The sequence below is a fragment of the Galeopterus variegatus genome, unplaced genomic scaffold (assembly GCF_000696425.1).
Source record: "Galeopterus variegatus unplaced genomic scaffold, G_variegatus-3.0.2 Scaffold2798, whole genome shotgun sequence".
Taxonomy (NCBI): Eukaryota; Metazoa; Chordata; class Mammalia; order Dermoptera; family Cynocephalidae; genus Galeopterus; species Galeopterus variegatus.
In genome coordinates this window covers 185,311-197,704 of record NW_007728909.1, presented here as the reverse complement: position 1 = coordinate 197,704, position 12,394 = coordinate 185,311, and the positions used below count along the sequence as shown (strand labels likewise).

General features: G+C 40.3%; 1 protein-coding gene across 1 annotated transcript in view; it reads left to right on the top strand.

The window, feature by feature from the left end:
- PDE4DIP (phosphodiesterase 4D interacting protein) overlaps positions 1 to 12,394 on the top strand; it is a 153,448-nt gene that overhangs the window by 55,749 nt on the left and 85,305 nt on the right. Inside the window, exons 6-7 of the mRNA XM_008583029.1 lie at positions 11,334 to 11,465; positions 12,162 to 12,281. Of these exons, the coding sequence (XP_008581251.1) occupies positions 11,334 to 11,465; positions 12,162 to 12,281 (252 nt within the window). The remainder of the gene's footprint in view (positions 1 to 11,333; positions 11,466 to 12,161; positions 12,282 to 12,394) is intronic.

Below are 12,394 nucleotides of genomic sequence, written 5' to 3'. Positions count from 1 at the left end.
CTTGCTGCTCTTTAGGACATACTTAAAACTGGGTGCAGCAGAGTAGTGTCTTGGCAGGCAGTCTGTCCATCAGTCAGGGTCGAGAAACTCCTTACCTTTCTATAGATCACTATAGATTTCAAAGATCATTGCTTAATTTCTTCTGACTTTTTGCTTAGAGGTAGGCAAAAATGCACATGTAGTTTTAGTTGGAACTCTATTTTACAGTCTTGGTTTTAGGGTCAGAATATGCATATTTAGATGAAATCACATTTGCAATGTTCTGTGTAGCCTACTAAGCAGAAAAGCTGTAAGGACTGTCCTCTCTCACAAAAGATCTACAAGATTTTGTTGTGGTGATTAAGAGAACATGCAATCTTATGTGTACAGAGCCCTATAATGTTTTAAAATTACTTAAGAATTTTTTAATTATTATATTAAAATAATCTTAGCTATTATTTTTTTTGTGTGACCGGTAAGGGGATCGCAACCCTTGGCTTGCTGTCGCCCGCACCGTGCTCAGCCAGTGAGCGCACCGGCCATTCTTATATAGGATCCGAACCCGCGGCGGGAGCGCCGCTGCGCTCTCAAGCGCTGCACTCTCCCAAGTGCACCACCGGCCATTCTTATATAGGATCCGAACCCGCGGCGGGAGCGCCGCTGCGCTCTCAAGCGCTGCTGCGCTCTCAAGCGCTGCACTCTCCCAAGTGCACCACGGGGCGGCCCTTAGCTATTATTTTTAATACGCTAAACACTGCTAAAACATTTCCCCAAAATCACCTCATTTAATCTCAATAAGAAGTTTGGGGGGGTTGTCATGAGCTCTCACTGAAGGTGCTTGGATGTATCCAGGCTTAGGAGCATGGGCTCTGTCCTGGGGATGAGGTTCAGAAAAACTTACTGTTACTGGTCTTATCTCACAAGGTCAAGTTAGTGAAATTTAGCATTATATGCCCTGCTCTGGGGAACTCCAAGTGATTGTTGAGATTATCGTTTCTCCTGTCTGGTGTCTTCATGCCTCTTAAACCAGGAAAATAATTCCTTATTATAAGTGGTCAGTGGTGCCTGCGGCATTCCACCTGGTCAGAGCTTCCCTGAGCTCCTACTTGTGTGCATTCCAAGTTCTACACCCAAAGATAGAACCAAGGGAGGACTGTATGGTGTCGAAAACCACAAGGTACTAACCGCAGTCAGTGAAATTCCCAGCCCTAATTCTGGAGAAAGCAGCATTCCCCGACACTCTGGACTCTTGCTCAAAAAAGCTCAGTCTTTTGTGCTAGTGTTTGTTTACCCTCCCCACCCTCAAAATAAGGACTGTAGTCTACCTGAGTCTCAAAGAGAATTTGATGATGGTAACCTACTCTCAGGTGGCTACATTCTTGAAAAAGCCCATTTTCTCTTCTATTATCTTCAAAATCTTGGTTAACCGATGCATTCATATGGTATTTGCTGGACTCTTTCTCAGGTGACTGCTTTGTGCCTTCTTGATTTTTTTTTCTAAAACAGGGCAAATCTCCCAGGGGTGCTACACCCTTCCCCCCCATTCATATGGTATTTGCTGGACTCTTTCTCAGGTGACTGCTTTGTGCCTTCTTGATTTTTTTTCTAAAACAGGGCAAATCTCCCAGGGGTGCTACACCCTTCCCCCCCAAAAAAAAAAATCGCGGGGAAAAACATTTGTCCTCTCTTTTGTGTATATTCCCAACAGTCGAAGGAAGGATTGAACCCAGCCTGCTCAAACCCGCCCTACTCGCCGTGTCTGGTTACCGACCCTGCCCCCACCCGCCTCAGCAGCCTCGGGGCCTTTTGACCCAGGCACCGGACTGGGTGGGGAGGGAGGTGGGGCTGCAGGCGGGAGGAGGCGGCGCGCAGCGGTACCTAGTGGCGCTGCCAAGCTGTTCCTTCTAGAGTACGTGGCACTGCCCGTGGACAGAGTGGGAGGAGCCTCGGGATATCCTGCAGAGGCGGGAGGGTCCTCGAGGAGGTTGCTGCGCCTTTTTAGTGAATTTTTAGCAGCTGAAAGTGGGCTGGAGGTGGTCAGCCTCCATCCTGCTTTCCGCTCGGTACCCACTGTGAGACAGGCCTGCCTTCCACCGCAACCAGCAGTGACCGGATTTGGGGCCAGGGAACGCACTCGCCACTCCGCATGCGCAGAGCCGGGAGCTGGCCGTCCGGACTACAACTCCCAGAGGAGCTCTACGGAGGCCGCAGGCGCCGAGCCGCTGGCGCCATCTTGAAACCTGATCCTCAGCCTCCGAGGCTTTGCGTCAGCAGCTGGAGGCCACTAGAGTACAGGGAACCAGCCTGCTAAAGGGGAGGACGTAGAGGACGCGGCGGCGGGCGCCAGGGACAGCTGTGGAGACGGGCCGGGGTACGAGTGCGGCCTGTGCCGCTGTCACTCAGCATCCCCCTGAAGAGTTTCCACGCCCGCCCCCAGCCCGAGGGGCGGGGCTGACCATCTGGTACCCAGAGTCGGTGCGCGGGTCCCTGAGGTGCGTCCCTGCAGAGTGCGGACCTCAATGGGATGTGCCATGCCGGCTGGAGACCACAGAGGCGGGAGACGAAGCGCAGCTCAGAGCCAGTGAGTGACCACCAAGCAGCAGCCGACGCCTCAGGAAAGCTCGGCACCCGCTAGGGGGGAAGATGAAGGAGATTTGCAGGATCTGTGCCCGGGAGCTGTGTGGAAACCAGCGGCGCTGGATCTTCCACACAGCGTCCAAACTCAACCTCCAGGTTCTGCTCTCGCACGTCCTGGGCAAGGATGTCTCCCGCGACGGCAAAGCCGAATTTGCTTGCAGCAAGTGCGCTTTCATGCTTGATCGGATTTATAGATTCGACACTGTTATTGCCCGGATCGAAGCCCTTTCTATTGAGCGCTTGCAGAAGCTGCTGCTGGAGAAGGATCGCCTCAAGTTCTGCATTGCCAGTATGTATCGGAAGAATAACGATGACTCTGGCGCGGAGACCAAGGCGGGGAATGGGACAGTTGACATGTCCAGCTTACCAGACGTAAGATACTCTGCACTGCTGCAAGAAGACTTTGCCTATTCAGGATTCGAGTGCTGGGTAGAAAATGAGGATCAGATTCAAGAGCTACATAGCTGCCATGCTTCGGAAGGCCCTGGAAGCCGACCCAGGAGATGCCGTGGTTGTGCAGCTTTGCGAGTTGCTGATTCTGACTATGAAGCCATTTGTAAGGTGCCTCGAAAGGTGGCCAGAAGTATCTCCTGTGGCCCTTCTAGCAGGTGGTCTACCAGCATCTGCACTGAAGAACCAGCGTTGTCTGAGGTTGGGCCACCGGATTTAGCAAGCACAAAGGTCCCCCCGGATGGAGAAAGCATGGAGGAAGGGACACCGGGCTCCTCTGTGGAATCTTTGGACGCAAGCGTCCAGGCTAGTCCTCCACAACAAAAAGATGAGGAAACTGAGAGAAGCTCAAAGGAACTTGTAAAGTGTGACTGTTGTTCAGATGAACAGTACCCACAGCATGTATGTAATCACAAGCTGGAGCTAGCTCTTAGCATGATTAGAAGTCTTGATTATAAACCCATCCAGAGCCCCCGAGGAAGCAAGCTTCCTATTCCAGTGAAATCCAACCCACCTGGAGCCAAGTCTGGCCATATAACAGATGGAGTTAGTTCCGGTTTCCTTAATAGGTCTTTGAAATCTATTTACAAGACACCTGTGAGTTATCCCTTGGAGATTTCAGACCTGCAGGAGCTGTGGGATGATCTCTGTGAAGATTATTTGCCACTCCGGGTCCAGGTATACAAAATGGCTACATAGTGCCTTTGTGATTATAGCTAGCTGGCCTCAGGCTTCACATGATTTCTGCCAAGGAGGTTAATAATATTGTAGGCTTGAGAAAATTAATCATTAATCCCGTTTTTGCTGCACCTAGTGCATATGTCACAGTTAGTAAATGTGATTCACACTCAGCTAATTTGCTTTTCACAATCTTTGTACACTATCTGTTGGCTTTCCCATTAATTATCAAAATTGCATACCTTTTAAGACAAAAGTGTTCCCAATTCACTTATCTTATAAAAAGAAGACATTTAATCTCATTTCTCCATTAACTTTTCCTCTTACCTATTTCCCATTTTTTCTCCCCATTTATTTCATCTTTTGTTTTTAGACTTTTAGATGTTTTCTCCTATTGGCTTTCTCTAAAGGAGTTTAGTTCTCTAGTTCTGCCTGGAGCATTAAGCCTTTCATCCCCAAAGTGCCTTGAAATGATTAGCGTATAGGGTAAAGGTTTGGAGAGAACCTGTTAATCCACCAGTCAAGTATTATAACATCTGGGCAATATTTATTGTGATTAATAGATCATTTGAGGACTAATGATGATTTGTTCATGAAAGAGACTTAGGGACTCAAGTCACTCACAGGAATTGTCACTTCACAGTTTGTAAACTGAGTTCTACTGGCAGATATTTGATATTAAGAAAGTATCCACCCATTATATGATAGGAGAATTTTATCCATTATACTCTTTTGCATTTCTTAATGACTAGGAGATGGCAGTTGTCCTTAATTTCTACTATATATGTCTGCCTAATTAATTTCATACTAACCTTTTAAATTAAGCTATATACTAGTACAGGGACCTGACAGATGCTATTTTGTTTCTTTAGCAACAGTAAATGCTCGGTTCAATTAACTTTGTGAAACATTCTGACATGTTCCACTTGATACAAAATCTTTAGTGATACCATTAACAAAAGTGGACAAGCTAGAAGGCATTTTTGGAAAGCCTCCAACTGGTCAACATCATTTCAGAAATTTAGAGCTTGATAACAGTTGCAATTGTTGGTTGTCACATGAAATTTTTGAAAAGTAGTTCTAGTGTATATAAAATTTGTATCACAGTAGGAACTTAAGCAGAATATGGGAGAAAAGTTTTAAAGTTTACACAAAATTATCAGAAACGGTACATATGAAAATTACAAAAAAGTAAAAAATCAATGTGTATTCATTTGTATAAAATGTTAGGTATTGTATGCCTAAATTGTGTACTTTTTTCTTGCTTCCTTTTCTTTCAATGGAGCCTCACAGCTAAATTTGGGCTTTATAGTAGTTCTGTGACCAGACACAGATGTTACAAATTAAACATAGTGTTTTCATATTAGGATCTAAAAGTAGTTTTGGCAGGGTGAGTAGGAAGTAAGCCCTTTTACCCTCTCAAATATGGTCAATATTGTAGAAAGATAAAGACTTAGAAAATTATCAGCAAAACAAGTTTTTTCTTTGTATTTAATTAAAAATACTGTACATACCACCTTTTGGTGCCTGGACTCAGCAAAATTTGGAGTTGGGAAGGATTTTGAAGATCATCTCATATAATCTCTCAATTTACAAAGATGGAAAGCTCAGTTTAAATAACTTAACCCATGCAGAGCCAAAGATTCTTGATCATTCTTAGCCAAGACCGTTTAATTCTGTACATTAAGCCACCATTGCCCGATGTACATCAATTTATGTACTTATTTTAAAACAAGAGTCCTCTTTCTGTAATCTAAGCATTCCACAAGGATTCTTTAGGGATTCTGTGAAGAATATTGTCATCCGAATGAACACATATAAACTATGGTAATTGTATCTTTAGGTCAAGTCCCTTTACTTCACTAAATTTGGGCATTAGAGCTTTAAAATAGTAGCATATGACCTTTCTGCTGTCACTTGGCTTACATTCTTTACTGTTTCTAGAAGAATAAAACAATGGAAGGAGGAAGAAAACATTCAGCTTCAAGAAATGTGGCATTTAATTACTGTGCCATTTTCTCCAATAATTTAAGATGTGGGGGGAAAGAGAAAGATAAATTGGGCTCACAGTGTTTGTAAATAAAATGTGTATTTTGAACACCTGATCTGTTCAAGTTTGGTTGACTTTTAAGCTGCTTAAAGGGTGTCGTGCTTTATGGCAAAACCAGAGCTAGGTGGGACAAAGGCAGACTGGTTTTTGTCTTATTTCTCTGAACAAATGTGGAAAGAATAAAAATAATGTAAATTCTTCTTGGTGTTCTTTTTTTAGTTTGTAGAAAGAAAAAAAACATGAAAGAAACATTTTGCTTCAGTTGCTACAGATATGAAGAAAACCTCTTATCTAGACAGCAAATTTGTTCATGAAATTGTACAGTACAATCTCATGTAAGGTCATTTTGATTCCTTTGTTTAATCCTCCACTTACCCCATTGTATACACTATGAAATGTCAACAACAGGATCTCCTGATTGCTTTTCTTCTTCCTTTTTTTAAATCTTTCTCTCTCTGCTTTCTTCCTTTCTTTCTTATATTAAAGAAAAACAACAGTGTAGTTCTCCTACTTACTGATTTTCTGATATTATGCAAAGTGAATTATTTGCCTTCTACAGAATTTATGCCTGAAGACCCAAGGCTGTTCAGATATCTAAAGAAAGGTTTTGAAGCCTTATTCTAGCTGGTAATTTCCTTCTTTATTATCTGGCCGTGAACTAGAAAAGCCATGATAAGAGGGGTGTGGTCCCTTAGTAAACAGCAATTCTGAGAGCTCTGGCCCATGTGTAATTTCCCTCTATTTAAATTCAAAGAGCAGGAGATCTTCACTTCAAGTCTTGCAATGCCAAGGTCTGCTCCTTTGTGACCGTGGTAAATTTATCCCATTCATAGCTTAGCTATATTAAGTAGATCAGGCCCTTTTGGAAGGTCCTTTAGATGCTGGTCAAAGATTAGGTCTTTAATTTTATGCTAGTTGATGGTTCTTGTCTGTCTCCTGTTATTAACAATAGGGTAGAAAATTACAACAATTTGAGATCTATGACTCACTATTGTGAGGACTAGAAAGTCCAAGAAAAATGCTGTTAACCAAGATCTAAATAACTGCCTTTTAGCTCAATAACTGCCTTTCTGTCTTAAATTATACAACATCAAGTCTGGAAGCAATTCTCTTTTCTGATACTGGAAGGCATTTGTCATAATTGAGTCAAAAATGACTTAATTTAAAATTATATTATTACAACACAATTTTAGCAAATGATAGTCTGGAGAGTAACAGTGATTCTACCAAATCAAGTATTACTGATTTCACACTCCATACACTCTGAAAAGGAGAGATTGGTTTATGTACTAGATACTTGACAAAAATTCATTATGGCTTGTTGACTCAGTGGAACTTGCAAAGTGCTCTTTTGGCAGGCTGTTATCTGAAAGGACGTTTTTCTGAGATGTAAAATAATAAATTAGTATGAGTAAAGAAGACACAAACATCTTCCAGCCATTAGATCAGTATATTACATTTATAGAATTAAGGGTTTTTTAATGATTATTTATGCCAAGATGGATTTAGATGAGATCCAGATTCATTATGTACTTTCTTGTGGCATTCTTTGGCTTTAAAGTTGCTGTTCATATATGCATATGGAGAGGGGGAGAGCGTGAGCTAGAGTGTTTTATTTCTAAGAGCCACTGAAGGATTAGAACATTGGAATGGGAATTAGGAGACAGGCCTGTTGTTTTTATTGTTTTTGCTGGTTCATTAAACAAAAACTTTTGATCCCTATGATATTTCTGGCATTATGATAGGCAGTGGGTTTATAGAAATGAAAATTACATTACCAACTTGAGTTGAATTGGATCCTTTTCCTGGTTTCCTGTGTAACCTCAGACAAATTGCTTACCTTCTCTAAGTTTTCATACCCTTGTATGTAAAATAGGATTGGATCAGATAGGTAGTTTATAAAGTTTCCTCCACAATTCTAAGATTCTTTGGTTTAAAGTGAATAAATATGACCACCTTCCCTGTCATTTTAAACTTGAAGCTATTTTCTTTAATTCTGTTTAAATTTCAAAAGTATATATTATTGTTGTTTTACATTGAGGAAGTAAGAAACCAAGTTTATAGAGAATGTTTTATCATTAAATAAATGATTAATTTGTCAGTTAGGATTGTTGTAAATATCTATTAAAATAATTACTTCTCCCATGGTGTGACATAATCCACATTGCTTCAAGGGAAGGCTCTTTGTTATACCCACAACAAAAAATATCTCATAATTTTTCTCGGAGTCATTATCCTTGCTTCTTTTCTTTTTCTTCCTCTCCCACCATCCAGTCCAACAGCAAGTCCTTTTAAAATGTATCCAAGTTCATCTCTTTATCTCCCCTTTCATTGCTATCACTATAATCCACGTCACTATTATCTTTCACTTGCACTTCTGCAGTAGCCTCCTAGCTGGTCTCTCTGCTTCTACTAGTAGGAGCTCCACAACAATCCATTCACCACAGACCAGTTAGGATATCTTTTGAAAATTTAAATATGGTTGCTTTTCTTTTAACACTGCAGTTCATTCTCATTTTAATTAGAATGAAATACAGCTTCATGAACTCCGCTGTATAGAAGCTGCATATCGCCTGGTGTTTACCTACCTTTCCACACCGTCATGTGTTACTCCTTTGCCCATTATGTTCTAGTCCTGTACTATCCAGTAAGCTAGCCACTGGCCTTATCAGCATTTGAAATGTGGCTAGTCTGCATTGAGATGTGCTGTGAGTATAAACTATACCTTAAATTTCAAAGATTTAGTATGAAAAAATTATGTAAAATAGCTCTTTAATAATTTTTATATTGATTAAATATTATATCTTGGATATACTGTGCTAAATATTTTATTAAAATTAAGTTCACCTACTTTTTACTTTACTCAATAAAATTACTAGAAAGTTAAAAATTACGTACATGGCTCACATTCTATTTTTATTGGAAAGTACTACTCTAGCCCAGACTCATATTGCATTAGCTGTTCCCTCTGCCTGGATTGTTGTTCTGCTAACTTAACCACCAACTCTCTATCCTGCTTTCCTATTATACTGCATAGGGCTTGTCACTATCTGATATTTTGTATATTTCCTTGTTTCTTTATTATGTAGATGCTCACTCCAGCCCTTTCAAAATATTTTTCAAGAGAGCAGGGGCTTTGTCCTGTACAGTACAAAACAGTGCCTAGCACGTAATCAGTACTCAACAGATACATGTTGAGTGAGTGAATGAATGGAATTAATGAATGCCATACTGGTAACTGATATTAGCAGTAGGTATAACAAAGTCCAGTGGGTCAGTTTCACTCTTATTTCTGTCTAAATAAGCAGTGAGGTCTATACTCTAGAGGATGATGTCAGAAGTCTAGGTTCATTTATGAGATACTCTACCAACTTGTCAGAGCCTTTGTGATTATGTTCATTTCCTCTCATTTATCTATTTATAATTGAGAATATTTCTTGACAACTCTCTGATATTCTTGCCTTTTAGAATTTTGAGATTTTGACTTACCAAATAATATAGAAAAAAATTGGGCTTCGAGCTGTTCAGATAAGGCTATGGGCTTATAAACAGTGAAACAGAATATCCAGATTTGTCTAGGTAGTCCCAGGTTATGCCTAGTGTTCTGGCATAATTATTAATTGCACACTTTCAATTCTTAAAAGTATAATGCATTATATGGTCACTCAGCTTATAAAGATATTGGTATTGGAAGTCAGCATTTTGTATTAGCTCTACACTATCCTCTTTTGTTCCTTCTACCTAGAATGTCCTTCCTTATCCACCGTTGACACCTGTGAAGAGCCTATACCTCTTTTTAGATCCAGGATAAATTTTGTCTCTTCCAAGAAGCTTTTCCTGTACTTCATGTTGAAATGAATGTTTTTCTCTGTACTTTTATGACATGACTACCTCCTCAATAGACTAAGACCCGTTGGAGCCAGAACCCTACATTAGTCAGCATTGTATTCCCCACAGTGCCTCACATGATGCTTTGCATATGATAGCATTTAGTAGATGTAAGAATAGTTGGTAAATAGCACAGAAAGAATAGAAAATATTTTTCTTCTGTAGTCTTTATACTTCCAGTCAGTTGCTTGCCAGAAGGGATTTAAAGAAGGTAAGATATAACTCCATTGCCTGGAAAGTGGTAACCAAATTTTGAAAGTGTGAGGGGAAAGAAAAAATGGATAGCAGTTGCCTTTTTTCTCTTACTGGATTTATATTCCTAATTGGAGTGGAAGGGGCTGTGTAAGGGGGAGATGGAGTTTAATGCCACAGTGAATAAAGTTTTATTTTAACATCCTTAGCTCATAATGATTATTAAGTGTAGTTCAATATGGTTATCTGAGTCTGATCGAATGTCCCATATATAAATAATACATTTTTTTCTCCTGAATCTTTTTAGTGAATTTATATTTCTATAAAACATACCTCCTTCCCAGACCATTATGGATTATTTATTCAGTCATATGCTATAAACTTACCTTTAAGTAGGTGTATGTATTTAAAAATTATTTAAAATTTTTTCTCATTATTTTGTAATAATTTTTATAGAGATGTTGTAAGAGAAGTACAAGTAACTCCCATATACCCTTTACCCAGACTTACCAGGTGCTAATATTCTGCCACATTTGCTTCCTCACTCTTACTCTCCGTATGTGCACATTATTGTTTTTATTCTTGAACCATTTGAGAATTAGTTGCAGGTATTGTACTCCTTTGCCCTGAGTACTTCAGTGTGTATTTCCTAAGGACAAGGACAAGGAAATCTCTTACATTACTGCAGCACAATTCCCAAATTTAGGAAATTTGGTATTGATAAAATATTATTATCTAATATATATAGTCTATATTCAAAATCTGCCAATTTTTCCAATAATGTGAACAAGCATGTTGTAAGAAAGGTAATTGGAATGTAACGTTTCTTCTGTTAGGAATGTTGTATATTTGATCAATGTGCTTTTTCAATTCCCTGGTTAAAAATAGGGTGAAGCTCGGGGCCGGCCCGGTGGCGCACTGCTACAGTGCGCCGCCTGGAGCGCGGTGGTGCTCCCGCCGAGGGTTGGGATCCCACATATAGACCGGTTCCCGCTCACTGGCTGAGCGAGGTGTGGGCACAGCACCGAGGGTTGCGATCCTGTTGCCGGTTCCGGTCTGGTACGGGCGCGACACTGAGGGTTGCGATCCGTTGCCGGACACGAAAAAAGACAAAAAGAAAAAAAAAAAATAGGGTGAAGCTAATATTTGGTCATTGTAAGCATTTTCTTTTTTAAACCTGCCCCACTCCCTTTAAACTCTGAATTATTTGCTTTAACTGAATATGTAGTGTTTGTGTGAGTTGGTAGGGAAAAGTGGGGGGGAGCTAGTTAGGATGGAAGTGAATCACTGCTCTTAATGAGGAAGGGGACTGTGTTCAGGAGTTCATACTAATAACTCATGCAGCAACTCTGGTTTTCCATATCTCTGGCAAAAGATGCCACAGACATTTGAAGATAAAAATAAAATTTATTGTTGACTGTGTTTAATTCAACTTGCTTGTCTTGCTGCTGCTTTCTAGCCCATGACTGAAGAGGTTCTCAAACAACAAAAGCTCAATTCAGATGAGACCACCATATCTCAACAGTCTGTATCTGACTCCCACTTGGTAGAACTCCAGGAAAAAATCCACCACACAGAAGCCACCAACAAGGTATGACAAATACTATGCCTTTGGAGATCACAGGGTTTTCCTGAGGATGTGACTGGTTCTAGCCTGAGTAGGATGTGGGGTATGAATACTCTTGGTGCTCTAGGGAGAATTTCATTTAAAAGTGTAGTTCTCCCTTTATTTCTCATCAGGGTTTTAGCTTGTTTTGCACAGATCACAGTTTCTGGTACCTTTTAGGTGCAGGCAGTCTTTAACTGTAAAAGGCACTGAGACAGGTTTGTACTTTTGATTTTAGCTTAATTTGTCATCCCTGTATAGCCCATGGGTTTTAATATCTGCTTAGAAGAAAATTGCCACAATTTGGGATGCTGAGCTTCTGACCTGGTTATGCTCCTGTCCTATACTAGATAACAGAAGCTCCTTGGTCTTTGTGTAAGGGATCCACAGACCCATGTGAACAAGTGCCTAGTATGGCTGCAATCATAGAGAAAGCACAGTGCATGAGAATTGAGGCAGTTGAGTATTGAAGAAAGTATTTCATCTTTCCTGCTACTTTCTTTTGCTGATTGACTTAGGACTTTAATAGTAGTGACCATTAAACGTTTTTATGTGTGAAAAAATAACAAGGTAATATTCCCTAAGAAATCCTTTAAACCCTAGATTTGAGGAAAGATTGATTGCATTTGAGGTTAAAAGAAGTCACTGACCTAAAAAACTGTTTTTCTTTGCTGAATTCAGATTCTTCAAGAGAAACTTAATGAAATGAGTTGTGAACTAAAGTTTGCTCAGGAGTTGTCTCAGAAGCAAGATGGTACAATTCAAAGTCTCAAGGAAAGTCTGAAAAGCAGGGACAGTGAGGTAAAGTATTTAGTAATCTAGCATCTGTGAGGAAACAATTTGTCCCATCAAAGTAGACAAGTATTTGATATTTTGTAGAAAGGGATATTATCAGACTAACAAATCTTAGCCTG